This window comes from Oculina patagonica, chromosome 3, assembly GCF_052425735.1.
Source record: "Oculina patagonica isolate OP01 chromosome 3, crgOcupat, whole genome shotgun sequence".
Taxonomy (NCBI): Eukaryota; Metazoa; Cnidaria; class Anthozoa; order Scleractinia; family Oculinidae; genus Oculina; species Oculina patagonica.
Genome location: NC_135760.1, coordinates 19,481,987 through 19,499,671, shown reverse-complemented (window position 1 = coordinate 19,499,671; position 17,685 = coordinate 19,481,987). Strand labels below are relative to the sequence as shown.

Here is a 17,685-nt window from a genome sequence, read left to right as displayed (position 1 = left end):
ACAAGAAATAAAACCATTGATGAAAAAATGAATCATTTTGTGCTTGGCTGAAAAAATAATAAAAAAGATGTTCTGTAGTCAATGTTGCCGACGTCACGAAGTGTCAATCATCTATCAGTGGTTCTGTCTTTTAAACAATGAGATTTTTCCCACAAGTCACAGTTTTGAATGTTACTGCATCCGCAGGAAGACCAAAAAGAAACAGGACAATTTTGAAATTGACAATGAATGAAGCTTTTCTAGCCATATAAATTGCCACGTTTGGAGGAACCTAGAACTTGCTCTAAGTTACTGGTTGTGACTAAATATCGCGGGCCAACGAAACGATAAATTAAACTAATATATGGTGCCTCTTCTTGTATTTGTGTGAGTATGTGGAGTTCGTACGGCTGAATCTCAGTTCGTACGGCTGATGCATGACTGCAGTTGCCTACGATCTTCCTCTTTAGATTTTCCTTAGTAAATATCCAGAGATAACCTTAGAGTGTTTAAATTCTCGTTTCTAATGCGGGCGAGGGTTTTAACATTGAAATCACCTGAAGGATTACATGTAAACTGTATTCATAATTTTTATATATCGCGACTCATTAAATTTCGACTCGAAGCTGACCACAATCTTAAAGCTAGCCAAAAATTAATGAAAGTATTAATCTCGTTACGTTAATATTTTTATCAAAGTTTTTCTAAAACTTGACTGTTTAAGCAGCTTAAGAAATAACAAAATAATACAAGTAGCTAACACAACGTAATCTCACTTTATAAAAAAGACATGTGACTAACATGCTATTATGGTAAACTTACCTACCAAGTCGAAGACGGAGTAAAAGTGAATTTTCTGGAACTGCAAGTTTAATTTATATTGCGTGTCGAATATGCGATAGTAATAAAAGCAGGTTATTTATGAACTTCTCAAGCCTAAAGGATAACGAATTATTACTTGTTTTAATTACTTTACCGGAACAATAGATCCTAGTCGCTTCCGCGTAGCTTTGCCATTCAATCAAACTTGAATGTTTCATAACTCAATCCCGGCGGTTTAATTTGGTAAAGCAAACAAAGAATGAAAACTAAATCTTTACAAATCAAAAGAAACTTGTTTTATTTGCCGTGTTGTTCAAATGTATTGAATGTTTGAATTAAGACTCCTTCTTGAACCCAAGATGGAAAAAGCTGAATTGTTTAATTTGAAAGCCATTGCAGAGCACGCGTATTTTGTTTTATGTTTTCATTTATTGCTTTCGCGCTTCGGAGTAATTTTCGTGACTGAAGTATATGATTGATATATGAAAGTTAAACCCGTCTTGTTAATCATCCAATATCGCCGGCATTAAAGTCAAAATAGTGCAGACCTGTCTTAGAATTAAAAGATTTATTGCTCGATTATCGGTGAAATTCATCTTGACCTTTACTTATCTTTTTCGCTAGTAGTGTCCTATGAGACCACAAATTAAAGAAATGAATACTGCGAAATTCTAGCCTTTGTGATAAATATCGAAAAACTACTGATAAGAAATGTAAGTTATTACAATTTTAATTCGGTAAGTCAAACTTGTTTCCGTGCTACAAGAGAAGAAAGGGAAACAACATCGAAAAATTGATATACTATTTGAACTCTAAGCCGGCAGGCGGCTCCGTAAGTCTATCTATCTGCTTATGTTGATTTGATAACGACATTTTACTTAGGATTTTACTTTGATGTATTTTTTCAAGTTCTAGGCTAGATCAAAATATAAATTCTCTCCCAGTTGATAACCATATTTATTATATAAACTGCAGTGGTATAGCGAGTGGTAGGAAATCGAGAAATGGCATCACACATGTGTGGATAAAAATGGTATCCACACATGTGTGATATCATGTTTGACCAATCAGCTTGCAGAGTTTCCCATGTTTCAATGCTCAATGAGCCAAAGTTTATCGATATTAAGTCAAAACATCTTCGGATCTTCCTCGGCAATCTTCGAAAATGTTCGGAAAAGTTCGGAAATTGTTCGGAATCATTCGTTCGGCCTTCAGACAATATTTTGAAAATCTTCGGAAATCTTCGGAAAATGGTCGGAAATCTTCGGAAAATCGTCAAAGTAGTAGTAAGTTTAGTAGGTTTATGTAATAAACAGAATAATACATGGTTGCTTGGAGATATGAAATTTATCTTCTCGTGTTCAAAACAGATATCTCACTCGTTCGCTACGCTTACTCGTGAGCTATCGATTTGATCATGAACACTCGAAGATAAATTTCATATCTCCGCGCACCATGTATTATCCTCTATATATATTTGATTCTATTTTAGTTATGGGAATTTCACTTGTCGTGTTTCCAATGCAAAATTTCCTTTATAAACCTGCAAATATAACTATCGAGACCTGACCTTGGAATGTCGAATTGTATACATGTATAACTTGTAAAGAATGGGTGTCTTACTCTGTCAGTACTGTAAAAAAAAATTATATCATTCGCGGCATTACAAGAAAATAATTTAGAAGAGGACAAGTATAAGATATACAATACTTCCCCATCTTAACCAAAAGATAAATGATTTTAGTAACTTCAAGTAATTTAGCGAGCATTTTAATCAGTGAGGACGTCAGTTGAATTATCTTTAATTTTCGTTTTTCGTTTTGTGTGCAATGATCCTGAGCCCTTCTTGATCATCTTGTTTTTTGTCCTGTTTTATTTGTGGTAGGCCTTATAGTTGTTTAAATGCAGTAACCTTATGGACACTTCGAACAATAAACATTTTGAACTGATGAAGTCTTTATTAAAATCACTCATATTACAGATCTCAAGACAACAGTTTTTTTTACACAACTATCTCATTACTGATAGTATACATGTATTTGATTACTCCAAAAATTTTTTTTATAATATTTAACAACATCAATTCCAGAGGTTGTCACTCACTGAGTTACAGAGGATTAAAACATGACATTTATAGGAAGGGAATATACGTAAAGTGCAGTTGCTTGTGATATTAATATTGCCGTTGCTTTTGAAATAATATTTAGGCTAAACAATTCTTTTGAAGCTCCGACATCTGCATGTCTACAAACCTAAACCTGTACTGATGTCTAAAAACATCGTAACATGGTCTTCCTCTCAACACACCAGAAGTCAAGCCATAAAGAGCGTGTATAATTGATTCAGTCCATTTTCAAACGATATTCATTTCCTGAATTATATTTTGGTATATAATATGCAAATATACAAGCATATGAAACCGAAGAAGGACCAAGAAGCCAAAAAGCGTAGAAACAGGAACCTTTTATTTTTTATTTTATCATATATTTTTTATTTACATTAAATGTGTTTCAATTTTTTTCATTTTCCTGCCAGCCAGATTACTTTTGACAAAACTTCATGAATGATCGAGGTTTGACAAAAATCTGACTCAATGTCTGCAAGGCCGACGGGCTTAAGTTAATTCATTTCTAATAACTGCTATCATGAGAACGCGAGGAAACGTTCTTAAGTTGAAGCACTGAGCCATTCCAAGAATTGTCTCAATGCTTCTTAATTTTTTTTTATAGTTAATCGGTGTGATAGCGTCATCTATAATGCTCACAGATTCGTTGTCTGAAGGTAAAGTATTTCATTTATTGACTAATTGAAAGGAGAGTAAAAAACGAGACCTACATTGTAGCCCCATTTAACAATCAAACGAATCATTGCGAGTTTTTAACTATAATAATTTTAGGTATGTTGTTTTTGGCAAGTTAAACTGAGTTTTAAGAGCCATTAAATGATTTACTGTCCTATTTAGGGTATAACCCAATCGAGAAGACTTTTTAATTTATTTATACTGCGAAAAGCGCACAGTGCAATTAATCGGCCATGACGTCACTCCTACTTTGTCTGACAAGTTTAGGTTGCCCTGGATAAAACAAGACAGAAAAATATCAGTTGTTAATTGAGGAAATAGTATTTCGATTTGTGACTTTTTATTGAATTCAATCAGTCATTCGGTCAGTCAGTCAGTCAGTCAGTCAGTCAGTCAGTCAGTCAGTCAGTCAGTCAGTCAGTCAGTCAGTCAGTCAGTCAGTCAGTCAGTCAGTCAGTCAGTCAGTAAGTGAGGCCGGGGCCAAACGTCGAACTTCACATGAGTCGAGCTAATGCAAATAAGCAAAACCTGTTGTTTTTGGTCATTTGCATTAGGTTCGACTCATGTGAAGTCGGCCTAAGTAAGTAAGTAAGTCAGTCAGTAAGTAAGAAAGTAAGTGGCACTCAGAAAAAAGTAAAAGAAAAGAGCGGAATCGAATAAAAATAAGAATAACATAAGTAACAATGTTAATGTTTGAAGTTAGTTACCATGGAAACGGTTACTACCTGAAGACAAAGCACTGAGTTGGTGGTATTTAATGCTGAGATCTCCGTTTTGAGGAGCAGCGTCCTTCTGTAAACATAATATCATCGATTGCGATGTCCCCTCTGTATGCGGGGCCAACTGTACCCACAATTGCGATCTAGAAAAAAACATCAACATGATCATGCTTAGTAAGCGACTTCGTTTGAAACTCTGCAGAACATCGCAATCAGAGAGGTTATCTTGAGGTCTCTATTAGCAATCTAAACTGCACCACCTTGCTCTATTCAAACATAACCCAATTAGGTTTACAGTGTTAAGTGGGACGCAATCTATACAAGCTAGTTGTTTTCATTTTAAATAGCGAACGGTACTAGTTACTTACTTACTTATCCTCATCGGGCCCATGAGGACTCTTGAAGCCGGAAATAGCGAACTGTACAGGACTTTAAAGGGGCTATGTCACGCAATTTTAGACAATTTCGGCCCTGAGAAATTGGTCAAAGAATTAATTGAATATCACAATGACGGCTTAAACTGTAGAATAACTCAAAAGAAACACAGAAAGGCCAAAAAGGGGGATGGATGGGCAAAATTCGAGGAGATTAAAACGGATTGCGTTGGTTTAAACTTGAAAAACGTCGGCCCGACTTTTTTCAAGTTTATCTCAATTTGTATGACAGTGCATTTTACAATGCTCAAAAATTATCCTTGTTTGTTATGTGGCCGTAATTTTGCCAATAAAAGACTTTTGTTCTGCCAATTTAGAGTTTAGAGCTCCTAATTAACGAAAATAAATAGAATTACCTAAAATACCGTGACCTAGCCCCTTTAAGTGACGGGAAGCAAACAACCTACCCAATTAATAGTTCCCTTTCGCACCGCTCGGTCCACTTCAAGTTCAATCTCAGCCTGCCTCCACTGATCCTTCAGCTGATCCTTGTCTTTTCCAGATTTTTCCCAAGATACGTGATCTTCTCTAAAGTCCTTTCTCTCTGGCTTATGGTCATCAGATGGCTCTTTTACAATCCGCATAACTGAAAGTGATCCAGTGTCTATTCCGTACATGTGATACCAGAACCGCATGCAGAAAGCCCGACCTTCTAGTTTGATGAGAAGCATGGCCTCATGGCCTTTTCTACGTGGACTGGAACTTTCAATATACATATATTTGCCTTGTCCCCGCTGACCTGTAATAAAAAAGTAAAGATCAAAGTTGCGTGGTCTGTCGAAGAAGAATTAAGAACATGAATTTGAAAACAAATTACACGTGAATTCACATCTACCTTTTGTATGATCAAATGACGGCCCAGTTCCCGATGATGGGGTTCTACCTGAGTGAATTGTCCAGTCAAAATTGTCACCCTTTTCATTCAACCATTTGCAGTCTGTTTCAAACTTTTCAAAGTCACAGTTTCCTATAGACACAAAAAGTAAAAAAAAGATAAACATTAAATAGATGATCTTGAAACACTTAGGCGACTTTCCTGGCAGACTGTCCCGGGTAATCTTTCATTAGATTAGCTCTGTATTCCCTTAATGTAAAGGTTCCGGATGCTCACGTTGGCTTTTGTTACTCCACATTACCGGGTTTAAGGTAAAGAGCCACCAAGTGAAGCTTGGTGGAAAAACCCATTTGAGACAGTGGACATCTCAAGAGCATCACAGGAAATGCATGATGGGCCCACTTTGACCCTAGCGCGTCGAATACTATGTAGCCTTAAATCTTACATCTTTCTCAGGATGGAAGAGGAAGATTTCTCATTCCTAATGCTCCATTACTATATTAAGAGAAGAAGCCACATCAGCTCTTGCTGGTTTTCATGCGGGTACTCTTTCCAGATCGAATTGGATTTGGCAATGTTAGTTTTTCAGAAGGGAAGAAGACCGGAGAACTTGGAGAAAAACCCTCGGAGCATGGACGAGAACCAACAACACACTCAACCCAGCCGAGTCTGGGAATCGAACTTGGGCCACATTGGTGGGAGGTGAGCGTTCTCGGCACTGCGCCATCCCTGCTCCTTCCTCACTCCATCGACAGGAGCGAGGAGGAGTGAAGAACTTGGAATCGAGCAGACCAAATCAAAATTTTTAGATTATAACCGTTTTGCTTAAAAAGCAGAATGGCTCGATCTGCTGCTATAACAGGCTCACCTTCATCTCCATTAAACACCACATCGTTCGCTGTTCCGAGACCTTCCAAAACTTTGCAATCCTCTGCCTCGCTAACACTGATTTCATCAAGAGAAATGTCACCAAGATATGAGTTACCCCTGACACCGACAAATGACACCTGTATAGAAGAAACAAAAATAGACAGTCTTATTCAAACTGAAGGCAACGAAGCAAACAATCAATCAGCTAATTCAGACAAGTTACACCATAATGCATGGTCCACGCCTTGCCGCTTGTCCAAAATTCGACCTAACAGCAACATGTCAACATTAAACTCAGGATCTAGTCCTCAAATTTACCGTGTAATGGTCTCCGTAAAAAGCTTGAAAGCCAAAGTGCCAGTTATCTTCCTGTTGTCCAGTCTTTGACCAGATGACCTTCGTTGAATTATTTTTAAGGTCACGCTGCTCCAACCGCAGTTCGCCGATATCCTTGCCGTACATGTGATAGTGAAAATGTAAACAAATTGGAGTAGAATACTCTCGACTTTCTAAACGGATCTTCTGTCCTTTAAGCAGGTCTGAGGCTTCCATGAAGATATAGTACCCTGTGAGTGGAAATAACGCAACATTCTTAGTAATCTTTTCCAAATTTCTGTTTTTAATTAACCTTCTGTGACTTTAAAGAGTAGAGAAATTTAAATAGACAGTTTACCGCCCCCTTAAATATAAACACAATTTTAGGCATTTGGACTTGTGTGGAAAAAGTATGTATATATTGGGCCAAAACTAAAGAAAGTTTTAGGACGTCTAGATTGTCAACAACAACAATTAATTTACACTATAAACCAAAAAAGATCTACATTAACAGAAAAATGGTAGCTATAAAATTGCACCTTGAAGAAAAACTAAATGAGTGCTGCTTAACATTGTGATAACTCAACCCAGTTGGTAATGAATTAAAATACAATTTGCCTGGTGAACCCGCTTATTATAATCTGAGAAGTTAACAAAAAAAATTTATGTATTGAAAAGTTCAGGAAGTAGAAGATCATGTCATTGACTCAAACAGAAGCAAACATTCATCGGAAAAGAGAAAAAGCTCTGCTCTCATACCGTGTCAAAGTACAGTAGCAATAACTGCAAACATAGCTTGTCTAAAGGACATTTCTCCCTCCCCAAATCTTTTCCAACCTCTTTAAGAATACAGAAGAAATAAATCCTACCATTTCCATCGCTGTCGTATTGAGGTCCAGTTTCAAATGACGGCGTTTCATGATGGTGAAGATGCCATTCCCCATCATCGTTGAAGGCATTTGTCCAGCCACACAAGTTCTTATTGAATGTACAGATACCTTAAGGAGGAAGTAAGGAAATACGATCTTTTACGATACCAGAAGAGTAAGTGCTATTACTTTAAAAGTTCCATAAATCTGGGTACATTAAGGCGATACGATGGGTATCAACTTTAAGTAAACTCTCGGGGTTATCAAAAATTGCCAAAAAGAAGCAAGAATGGAGAAGTAAGTTTAAATTATCGTAGAGTTTTAGTCGGAGTGCGAGTTTATCCGTAATTTCCTAAGTTGTCTCTTGCCATGTATCTAAATTATTCAAATTTTATCTAAACAAGAATTTTTGTAATGCTCAGGCAACCTAAGAAAATAGGCCGGATTGAGTGACTGTCTTGTACTTAAAGAATCGAACAATTGTTTAATAGGATCCAATTTTGGCAATTGCAATTTCTATTTGTTCCAGGGCGTGAACCAACAGTTACTGCATGTTTCTCTGGATGACATCATCGCTAAACTAGAAAATTATGGGTCTTGGGCTATTATTTTTAGTTACTAAAACATCATCTAGTCTGCATTATTGTAGGGAAGTGTCTTGATTTGTACGTGGTAAACATATTTCTCAATCTATATTTATGAGAATTACATGTAGTTTCTTACTGTGTGGTGGTGCTATTGGAGGGGTGGTAGTCGGAATTGGCGGCGTTTGATGTGATCCGGCAGCGACAGCTATGGACTTTATAGGACAGAGTCCTGGAGTGAAAGTAAGCTCATCGATTGCAATGTCACCGCGCCATCCAATCACAGTGGCCTCTATTTCAACCTGCATGTGCGAATATAAATTAAATTGATTGAGATTGGTTAATTCCCATATTATATCACTTACTATAGAGCAGTTTTCAATTGAGTGTCGTAAAATCAAAAGCGAAGTAGTTAAACTGGCCAATCACAAGGTACACATACAAACCAGTGAGCCAATCAAAACTCGAAGCAGATATATGTCGCAGACACGAAGCGCGGGAAACGTGCGCGAGCGAGACACGATAGGTTTTAGTTTTAGTTTTGATTGGCTAAGAAAGTGGCGCAAGATTTTTAAACCAATCACTAAGCGTAGTAATACAGAACCAAAGCAAACGCAAATTACTTTCGACACTCAAGTGAAAACCGTTCTATAGGTTATCAAATTAGTTTACTTGCTTTCTTAAAGGATAGGTCAGGTAGGTCCTAGAACCTGCACAATTCAAGATCACAGCCATTCTAAATCAGATGGAACTCGAAAAAATAAAGTTCGGCAGATAGCATGAAACTAACCTGGTATTGGGACATGCTACAGTCGAAATCAACCTGGCCTTCTAGCCACTGGTTTCCATGGTTACCAATTTCTTTCCATACAATAAATCCTCGCCTATAAATTGATAGTGAACCAACGTCTTCACCGTGCATGTAGTACTTAAAGCGCATGCACTGTTGTCCAGCCATCATGTCGCTGACCAGTACAGCTTTATCACCCAGTGTCTGAGGCTCAGACGACTCAATGAATGCATATTTCCCTGTGAATTCATAAAATTTGGATTTTATTACCTTCAAAAGACTTTCTCGTTACCATCTTCTTGCATTACAAGGAAGTAGTAGGACTAAAACATGCAAGGCACAAAGTCATTTTACTGCTTTAGCTCTATGTTTTTTCTCTATGTTTTTTAGCTCTATGTTTTTTCTGTCGTTTTCAAAGTAGCAAATGGTTTATCAGCTTCAGTACTTACTTCAGTTTAATAGCATGAAGCGCGGAAAGGGCGGCATTGCAATTAGGGCAGACAAGTTGGAATTCTAGTTCTCCTACCAAGTTAACCTATCGGTGTTTTTCACAAAACCTGATTTATCTTTAACTGTTTGGATATCTAGGTCGAGACAGGCTGGTACTGTGTAAGTAGTTTATACGCTGCATAGCTGGCGAATTAAGGAGTTAGAAGAAATCTACAAACTAATCAATCAATCAATCAATCAATCAATTAAGCATGCAAGCAGTCAGTCAGTCAATCATACTGCTTACCGCTGCCCGAAGAATCCGCCGTAGGTCCCGTCACGCCACCGCTAGCTAGTCCACTGGGAGTCTGTCCGCTTCCGATGCTCCAGAGGAAAGTTGATTTTGTAGAGGGTCTCCAGTTGCAAAAGTCTCCAGTGTCAAAATTGCAGTTTGCTAGAGTAGGGTGAAAAACGTTAATTAAAACTTCTGGAAAAACAATAAGAAACGATTTCTTGATAAAATGAAATGAAAACGATGCTATTTCGTACAGATTGGAGATAAATAACGCTGAAAACAGAACATAATAGTCAAATTGCATGACACTAAAATTGCTTTTACGATTTCCATGACCAGGAAACGATAACGTTATTATTACTGGAAGCAGTAAGGATGATTGGGACCCACGTAGGACTCCAGTTTATAAAACTCCCAGGTTCCAAGGCGAGGAATTTGGGCCTCTTATCACTTCAAGAATTCAGTGTACCAAAGAGGGTGGAATAAACGTTGGACCCCATCCAGTGAAGAGCAAGGGTTTTGGCACCTCTACGTTGGGAGCTGACTGTCAACCCATAATTAAAAAAAGCTGATCGAAATGTAAATTGCTATTAATTATTTTGCATCACCATTCCATCCGTTCCTTGATGTAGATTTCTGGGCCTCGAGGGTTACTCCGGTATTAGATTGATAAGTCACATCAATGTCTTTAACGTGCAAATGGTCAGGTTCCTTTATGAGACTCGCCTGCAGGGCATCAAGGTACATGAAGTCGTATCAGCCAAACATGCGCGAGACTTGGCATTGCAGAACACAACTACCATGATTCCCTTGAAGCGTGTCTCATTAAGGGTATTTGGTATTGTGTAGGCATTCAATTATCTTACGGCTAGTGCAAGCAACGACCTTCCCATCTCCTACTAGTTAAATTACTACATTTAAAATAGGATAAAGTGCCTTCAAAAATCACTGTTTTGTAAAGTTCTATTAAAGAACAGAGTTAATACATCAGTGGAGATAAATACCTTTAGCAGAGTCCTCAGGAGTGTTAACCATTGGGCAACAGCTTCCATTTGCTATAAAGATGTCATCCAAGCCAACTATCGATTTTAATTCACCTCGAAGGTTGGCCTCAAGAACAAGCTGTGAAATCGACAAAAAGGTTTCAAACGTCAGTTGCATTGATCACTTGTTTAGACCTGACCGTTGTTCTTTTAAAGATTGTCTGCTATAAAGGTAATAAAACCTTTAAACCGTATGAAATGTAGAAAAATGTAGTTGGGTGTGAGGCTACCATCGTTGTTACGTACACCAAGCTATTCAGGTTTTACAGACACTGCTATAGAAAAAGCTTTCCAATACGGTGTGCACTGTACTTTTTGAAATAACAGTAACAGCAGGTAGGCCACTGATGGCAAAAATGGCTACAGATGCTTACTGACCAAAGCCACACAAGTGACTTTTTCTAGATACGTGGCCAACACCACCAACAACTCGCTTTCTCGAATTTTGAGCCGGTATTTCGCCTGATGATGTTTATGCGAAAATGTTTGTACCAAAACTTATGTTGCCTTGAGGGTTAAAAGAAGTTTAGAAGTGATAAGGTTGTTATGTTATTTTTACTTAATCAATACCTGAAAGCATGTTTCATCTTCAGCGTTTAGTTCGACCACTGCTCTTGTCCAATCATTTGTTTTTGTTCCATCTCCGGATGAAAACCACACGCGATCCTCGTCGCTATGGTTGGCTCTCCTCGCTAACAGCCTGAACTCACTTCTTTTGAATTTTTCCATGAAGTAGAATATTTCGACACACTTTGGACCACATACTTTCTCGCTCACCAGGCGATGCTTGGACGCTTTTCTTCCCGATTTCATTGCGTACACAAACTTTCCTCCTATATGAAAATGCGAAACCGGCAAAGAAATTAGCAAAGTTCCCAGTCAACATACTACAGTCTTCAAGCACATATCTGTCTTCCTTGTGCACTGGTGTGGAACTACACAAATTCTTATAATTTGTTGCCAAGACATCCTCAACAATTGGGAGAAAAGATTTCTCTTATGGGCTTATAACATTTTGAATGATATTGAAATATTAGACGAGGTTGATCAATATAATTATTGTGACTTGCCAGGATATTAGAACATTACATTTTTCCCAAGCCGAAAGGAAAGGCAAGCGATTCACTTACGAGACAAAACAATCAATCATTTTGTCATCAGCAAGTTTGTTTTCGTAAGTTTTAACAGCTTTTAATTCATAGTAAAAAGCCCACTTTAAAGAGTACTTCGTAAAATATTAGTTGAGGTCAGACATTACAGACATTATAGTTCCATTCAAGGGAAGGGATGCGGTATACAATGTTTGAGCATAACCATGCCGACTATTGTAGACAGTTACTATTTTTAGGTGGAGCGGTTATCCCCCACAAGTAATCAAAAAGAAGAAAACAAATTTGTTTGCTCTATTCTGTTCTACTGGAGGAAGGAACCGCCAGTTTGATAAGTTTTTTAAACCCGGCGAGTTAGAGGGAGATCATTCACTAATGGAGACATCATGTTTCGAAACGAATAATTCCAACCAATTCTGAAAACAAAGAGCCAAAGAAATTAAACATCTTCATACCAAGTCTTTGTCCATGATCTGGTCTCTGGACAGCCGTTCTTTTGCTGCTTCTATAAGTACTCAACCTCCATGGACTTTTATCACTACCAACCAAATCGTTTGCCCAGTCGCAAAGTCCCAAGTCAAAATTACACTTCCCTAAAAAGGTAGGAAATGATATGGTTAAAAAAGTAGCACGGGAAATTTCTAGGGCGAGGTAACTTAACTTTTTATGTACATTTAGTAGTCTGATAACGAAGTGTTGTTAAAAACATGAAACGGGTACTGAATTTTCCCAAACTTTTTGCCTGAATTTTTATAGATGGTTGGAGACAGGACAGTGGCTGTGAAATTAAAGTCATGAGCACATGCAGTAATGGGGGAACACACCTATTTCCTTTTCGAATCGGAATGCCCTTTATTGCTACAGTATTAGCCAAAATAAACTGCAGACCCTTAGGAGGGTAGCAGAAAAAATATTACATTAAGAGTCGGAATTTATGTTGCAAAAACAAGACTTGGTTTAGAAGGTCTAAGCGACGCTAATTTGGAGATTCCTGCCAAAAATGCGTCTTTAATTTTTAGCTGTTGTGAAATGCTCATTTATTCACCGATAAATTAAATTTTAAGCTACTTATCAAAGAGCAAAATTTAACGTCAAACAAAGCTCGTACAAACTTTAGCAATTCGACTGCCGTCAGCCGTTCTTACATTGTATTGGTAGAACCTACAATGGTGTCTTTAATATATTATATTGTCGAACACTCACCTCCGGTATCTTCAGTTGAGTCGTTCTGAAATGAAAAGGACTCTCCGTTGCAAGACCCCTTTGTAAAATAAATGTCGTCGATAGCGATGTCGCCAGAGTAGCTGGATCCCACGACCGCCTCAAATATTATCTGCAACGACACGGGCTCATTAACATTTGGGATACAGTAAAAACCTGCGAGTAAGAACCTGCAGTTTCCCAAGTTAGCCTATACAGGTTCTTACATAAATGGTAACAAGCACAAACTTAGGCTACTTTGGTTCTAAATAGGTTTTTACTTCCTAAAGAAAAATTAACATTGTTGTAAATAGATTTTTTAATGTTATTCAGCCTTTTCCTTCTGGGAAATTGGCATAACACTTTATTTATATTTTGTGATTGTATCAAGGATAATATTTTATGATTTTCAACATTTACATTTACACTGCAACTCGAGAGATAAGGCTCCTAGGTGTCTCCTTAAGGTCGCGGGGGACACCTTAGGCTCATCATTATGCATTTATTTAAAGCGTATGCACGAAGTACAACGACTGACATCGACAACTTTACGAGATGTTTATGACTGGACAAAAATATGGGCGCGTGCACGTGATTTGTAAAAAATCCCAGTTTCTTTGATATTTTAACCCTTAGCGATATACGTTCATATAGATTGTAGGAAGTCTTTGAGCTTATTTTCATTTAAATTTAAATTTTTCTGCAACTCGGAGTAATCACAAAAATATTCGGCATAAACAATCGTGTCCTTTTAAAAAACGCATTGTTCTCACCATGAAAGCGTGGAATATAATTACCATAATTACATCTCTCCTTGGCAAAATGATCGTATTTAGGTCGGGACACCTTCGGAAATCTCAAAGTTTGGACTTTTCCGACAATTTTGTGGCAGAGAATACAGCGCGGATACAGAACTTCATGACTTGCCTCTGCAGATAGGTAAACTATGAATACTGCAGTGTGTCATAACAGAAGCGGAATTTTAAAAGAGCGCTTTTAGAAAGAGGTAGAAGACATTAAATTCAAATTTGCACACTTAAACCGCCATAACTTGCTGGCAAACTTTAAATTAAAAAATCCGCTTCTGTTATGACACTCTAGAGGTATTGACTGATTAGTTTTTGACAAGATCACAGTGTGCTGTTTCCTACTCGTTCCGCAAACTCTGCCACAAAATCATGTTTTTCCCAATTTGGCACTAACGAGGCTATAACATCGCCGTTAAATGCAATCTACCAAATAAAAGATGACATTCACAATCTTTCATCATTTCTGTATGTCTCTGTAAAATTTGAGCTTAATCGCACCAATAACAGCTGAGAAATAAGCGTTTCAAAAGATGCAGGTCAAGCAAAATTTCCCTTCATGAATTTATTCATGCAGTAGGTATCCCCCGCGACCTTAAAAGTAAACATTTTCAATCGATTTTAGAAAATAAGAACCTATTTCCAGATTTTAGGATAAAGAGGGTCTTGGCAAATGTTAGCCTAACTGGTTCTAAAAAATTAGGTTCTTACTCGCGGTTTTTACTGTACTTTGGGTTATTCCCTGCGCTTCAGTAGAAATAAGAACACCTCAGAGTCTTTCAGATGCCAAAATGCCGAAAGAAGTACTTGTACTTTAAGCTGTAATACTTGAAATCATTTCCATAGCAAAATTCTAGAAAGTCTCTGCACTTAGTATGTTTTATGTTTCTTCATATAAGAAACAAAGAACAAAGTAAACTAAGTCGAATTGTCATTGTATTTGGCCTTGATAAGAGAAGTAAATGGCACCGCGTATTTTTAAAGCTACGGGGGGCACTACCATAAGCATGAGCATGACATAATTACATCAATACAAGAGGGTTCTGAAGGGGGTATAAAATTCCATTTCCCAGCCCAAATTTTGCCCAAATCCCATTTCCCAGCCTGTTGTTTTCCCGATGTTAGTTTTTACAGTAGTTAAGACTTACGTAATAGTTTGTTCCATACACAGTAACATTGGTTGAGTGCCATTCCGAGGAACGCTGTGGACCTTTTTTTGACCATATATCAAGGTCTTGACCATGAAGATTGTGATAAACATTTAGACTTCCGATTGAGTCGCCGATCATGCTGTACGAGAAATGAAGACATTGCACGTCTCTGAACGGACCGCTGATGAGCCGGGCATTATCACCGCTTCGGCGAGGAGAGGATGTTTCGATGTATGCATAGTAACCTAGGAGTGAGTCGACATGTTAGCGACGATTAAAGACAACTACAGGGAAAACGTCGGGGAGGGAGGGGCTGCTACATGTAATGGCCTATACGGGGAGGGCTTCGTCCGAAATGGGTGATTGAAACATGTAGAAGCGAGCTAGTTTCAACCAAAATGAATTCAGCAGAATTTCCTTATACCTCAATACAATGCAAAAATGATCATGAAACTACAAAAACAGTTTGTTAGCTGGTGCAGTTATTATTTTTTAACTTTTTATTGCTCGCGTAGTTTCCATCCTACTTCACAAAGTTCAGCTGTGTTTCATCATCATCATCATCATCATCATCATCATCATCATCATCATCATCATCATCACCTCACATCATCATCATCATCATTTATTAGTCATATAACAGTAATATAACGGTAGAACTAGTTATTAAGGCGAGGAGGCCTCCTAGAAACCACCAGGCTTATAGTGGAGACCAGGCTGATAGGAATGTTCCCCTCAAGAGATTATGTTGCTTACCTTTCCCGGAGTTATCTTTACTTGGACCAGTTCCTGAGCTTGGCGTCTTACCATTTTGCAACAACCAGTTAAACCTGTCATAGTCACCCCTTTCTTGGCGCCACTTGCAGAATGTCCTGGCATCAAAGTTGCAGTCTCCTATAGAGCAATGGAAACAAAAATTAAAGTCTTCACCTAGGAAAATGACCCATTGGTGGGTGGGTGATTAACTCCCCAGGGAGGGGATGGATGGGATGATAGTTCCACTGGCAGGTGCCCTAACATTTTGACGGGTTGTATCAACAGTTAACCGGAGTGCCAATTTATCAGCCTGAATCGAAGACATCATTGTAAGTGCGGTGTATTGTAAACGACAACAGGAGTCCCGGCCAATTTTTGAATATATACACCAAATTGCCAAAGTTGAGGCAGCGAACATCTTCAAAACTAAGAGATACACCTAATTGCAATAACGTTGTCATAGAAAAAAGTAAAAAAGAAAAAAGGTAAATAGGAATTAATTAGCTTAGTTTCATAACTGGTAGCATTTACAGAAATTTCACGAGTTTTATCTGCACTTTTTAAGTCCACATTTTTATGCTGTTACAAGATTAATTGATTTATTCGTATTTTGAAGCATTTTGAGGCCATTTGTACAAATAAATTTCATGCATGCGCTTAATTAATTCCTATTTGACTTTTTCCTTTTTACTTTTTTCTATGACAACCTTATTGCAATTAGGTGTATACATTTTTCATGCAATTAAATATTCATTTATAGTGGGCATGTGCTACTTAAAAAACTCTCAAACGCGGGGTATCCTGTCTGATGGAGAAGGAAAGATGAACGAAGCGCTTGATAGATTTTGCTTTAATCCTGGCAAGACCCGCCCTTGATGCTGAAGCTTACTTTATTGGTCGGCTTTGATTATTACTCGTCCTTGGTTAAGCATGACGTTTATTTTTCTCGCAAACGGCAAAAATTCAACTTCAGCCGTCCGCCGTTTGGCGTTCGTACGCGGAAATGAGTAGTTTTTTGTTTGTGAGAATGTGGGATTTTCCCCCTATTTTTATAAGGGATTAATTTTAGAATTCCATAGAGAGGTAACAAAATGAAAGGCAAGCTCACGTTTGCCGTTTGCCGTATAACGTCATGCTTAATCTCTCTACAGACAGAACCAAATATAATGTTTGCTTTTTGACCGACCCAGCACGCCTCTTACCAAGACTGTCTAAAAGATTATTAACGACTGCATGCATACTACAAGTTTTAGTAGAGATCGAGTTGCTCGAACCACCGTTGATAGTCACTCCACGAAGAGAAAATACAAGCTCTTCCAAAGGAAGAAAATTGAATATTGAAAATTGCAAAAATTCACGAACATCTCAAACGTTTCCCTTACAATAAAAAAGCTTGCATCACTTAAAATTTAGAAAAAGAAGATAGCTTTTCAGATAGTAAAATTTGAGGACCTCAATTCTAAATAATAATTAATAATTAATGGCTATGACAACATTTTCTGTCAAGGAGTGTGCCCATCTTAAATTGAAAAACACTATTTTTATATGCAAACTTTATACGGAAATTATTGTTTTTCATTTTGTTATCGATAACGGTTGGATCTGAAATGTAATGAATAGGAACTTGATATCAACACTGTCGGACTGATGGATGGAGTTTCAGCGCAATCTGTTTTGTAGCTGTCCTTTCACAGTAAAAATCTATAAAAAGGCCACCACATTTCACCACGGGATTAACAAGGAAAGATTTGACTCCCATTTTGCTTAAGGTGGTATTTTTTTTTCTCAATGACAAAACTCTATATATCAGGAATCTGAAGAATTCTAGAAAGGTCCACGAATCGTGTGCAAAAAGACAGCAATACGTCCTGAAAGGCCG

The 17,685-nt window shown here is 37.7% G+C and overlaps 1 protein-coding gene across 3 annotated transcripts in view; it reads right to left on the bottom strand.

The window, feature by feature from the left end:
* Positions 1-2,739: 2,739 nt before the first annotated feature.
* The window catches only part of LOC144645287 (MAM and LDL-receptor class A domain-containing protein 1-like), a 29,563-nt gene continuing 14,617 nt past the window's right edge, over positions 2,740-17,685 (bottom strand). For all 3 annotated transcript variants that reach the window (XM_078504805.1, XM_078504806.1, XM_078504804.1), the window contains exons 2-17: positions 15,807-15,944; positions 15,048-15,295; positions 13,097-13,226; positions 12,349-12,486; positions 11,355-11,617; positions 10,746-10,863; positions 9,754-9,900; positions 9,018-9,256; positions 8,367-8,529; positions 7,644-7,772; positions 6,778-7,025; positions 6,458-6,596; positions 5,590-5,721; positions 5,162-5,493; positions 4,327-4,463; positions 2,740-3,874 (exon numbers count right to left, since the gene is read on the bottom strand). In XM_078504805.1, the coding sequence (XP_078360931.1) occupies positions 4,356-4,463; positions 5,162-5,493; positions 5,590-5,721; positions 6,458-6,596; positions 6,778-7,025; positions 7,644-7,772; positions 8,367-8,529; positions 9,018-9,256; positions 9,754-9,900; positions 10,746-10,863; positions 11,355-11,617; positions 12,349-12,486; positions 13,097-13,226; positions 15,048-15,295; positions 15,807-15,944 (2,672 nt within the window). In that variant the 3' untranslated portion in view covers positions 2,740-3,874; positions 4,327-4,355. The remainder of the gene's footprint in view (positions 3,875-4,326; positions 4,464-5,161; positions 5,494-5,589; positions 5,722-6,457; positions 6,597-6,777; positions 7,026-7,643; positions 7,773-8,366; positions 8,530-9,017; positions 9,257-9,753; positions 9,901-10,745; positions 10,864-11,354; positions 11,618-12,348; positions 12,487-13,096; positions 13,227-15,047; positions 15,296-15,806; positions 15,945-17,685) is intronic.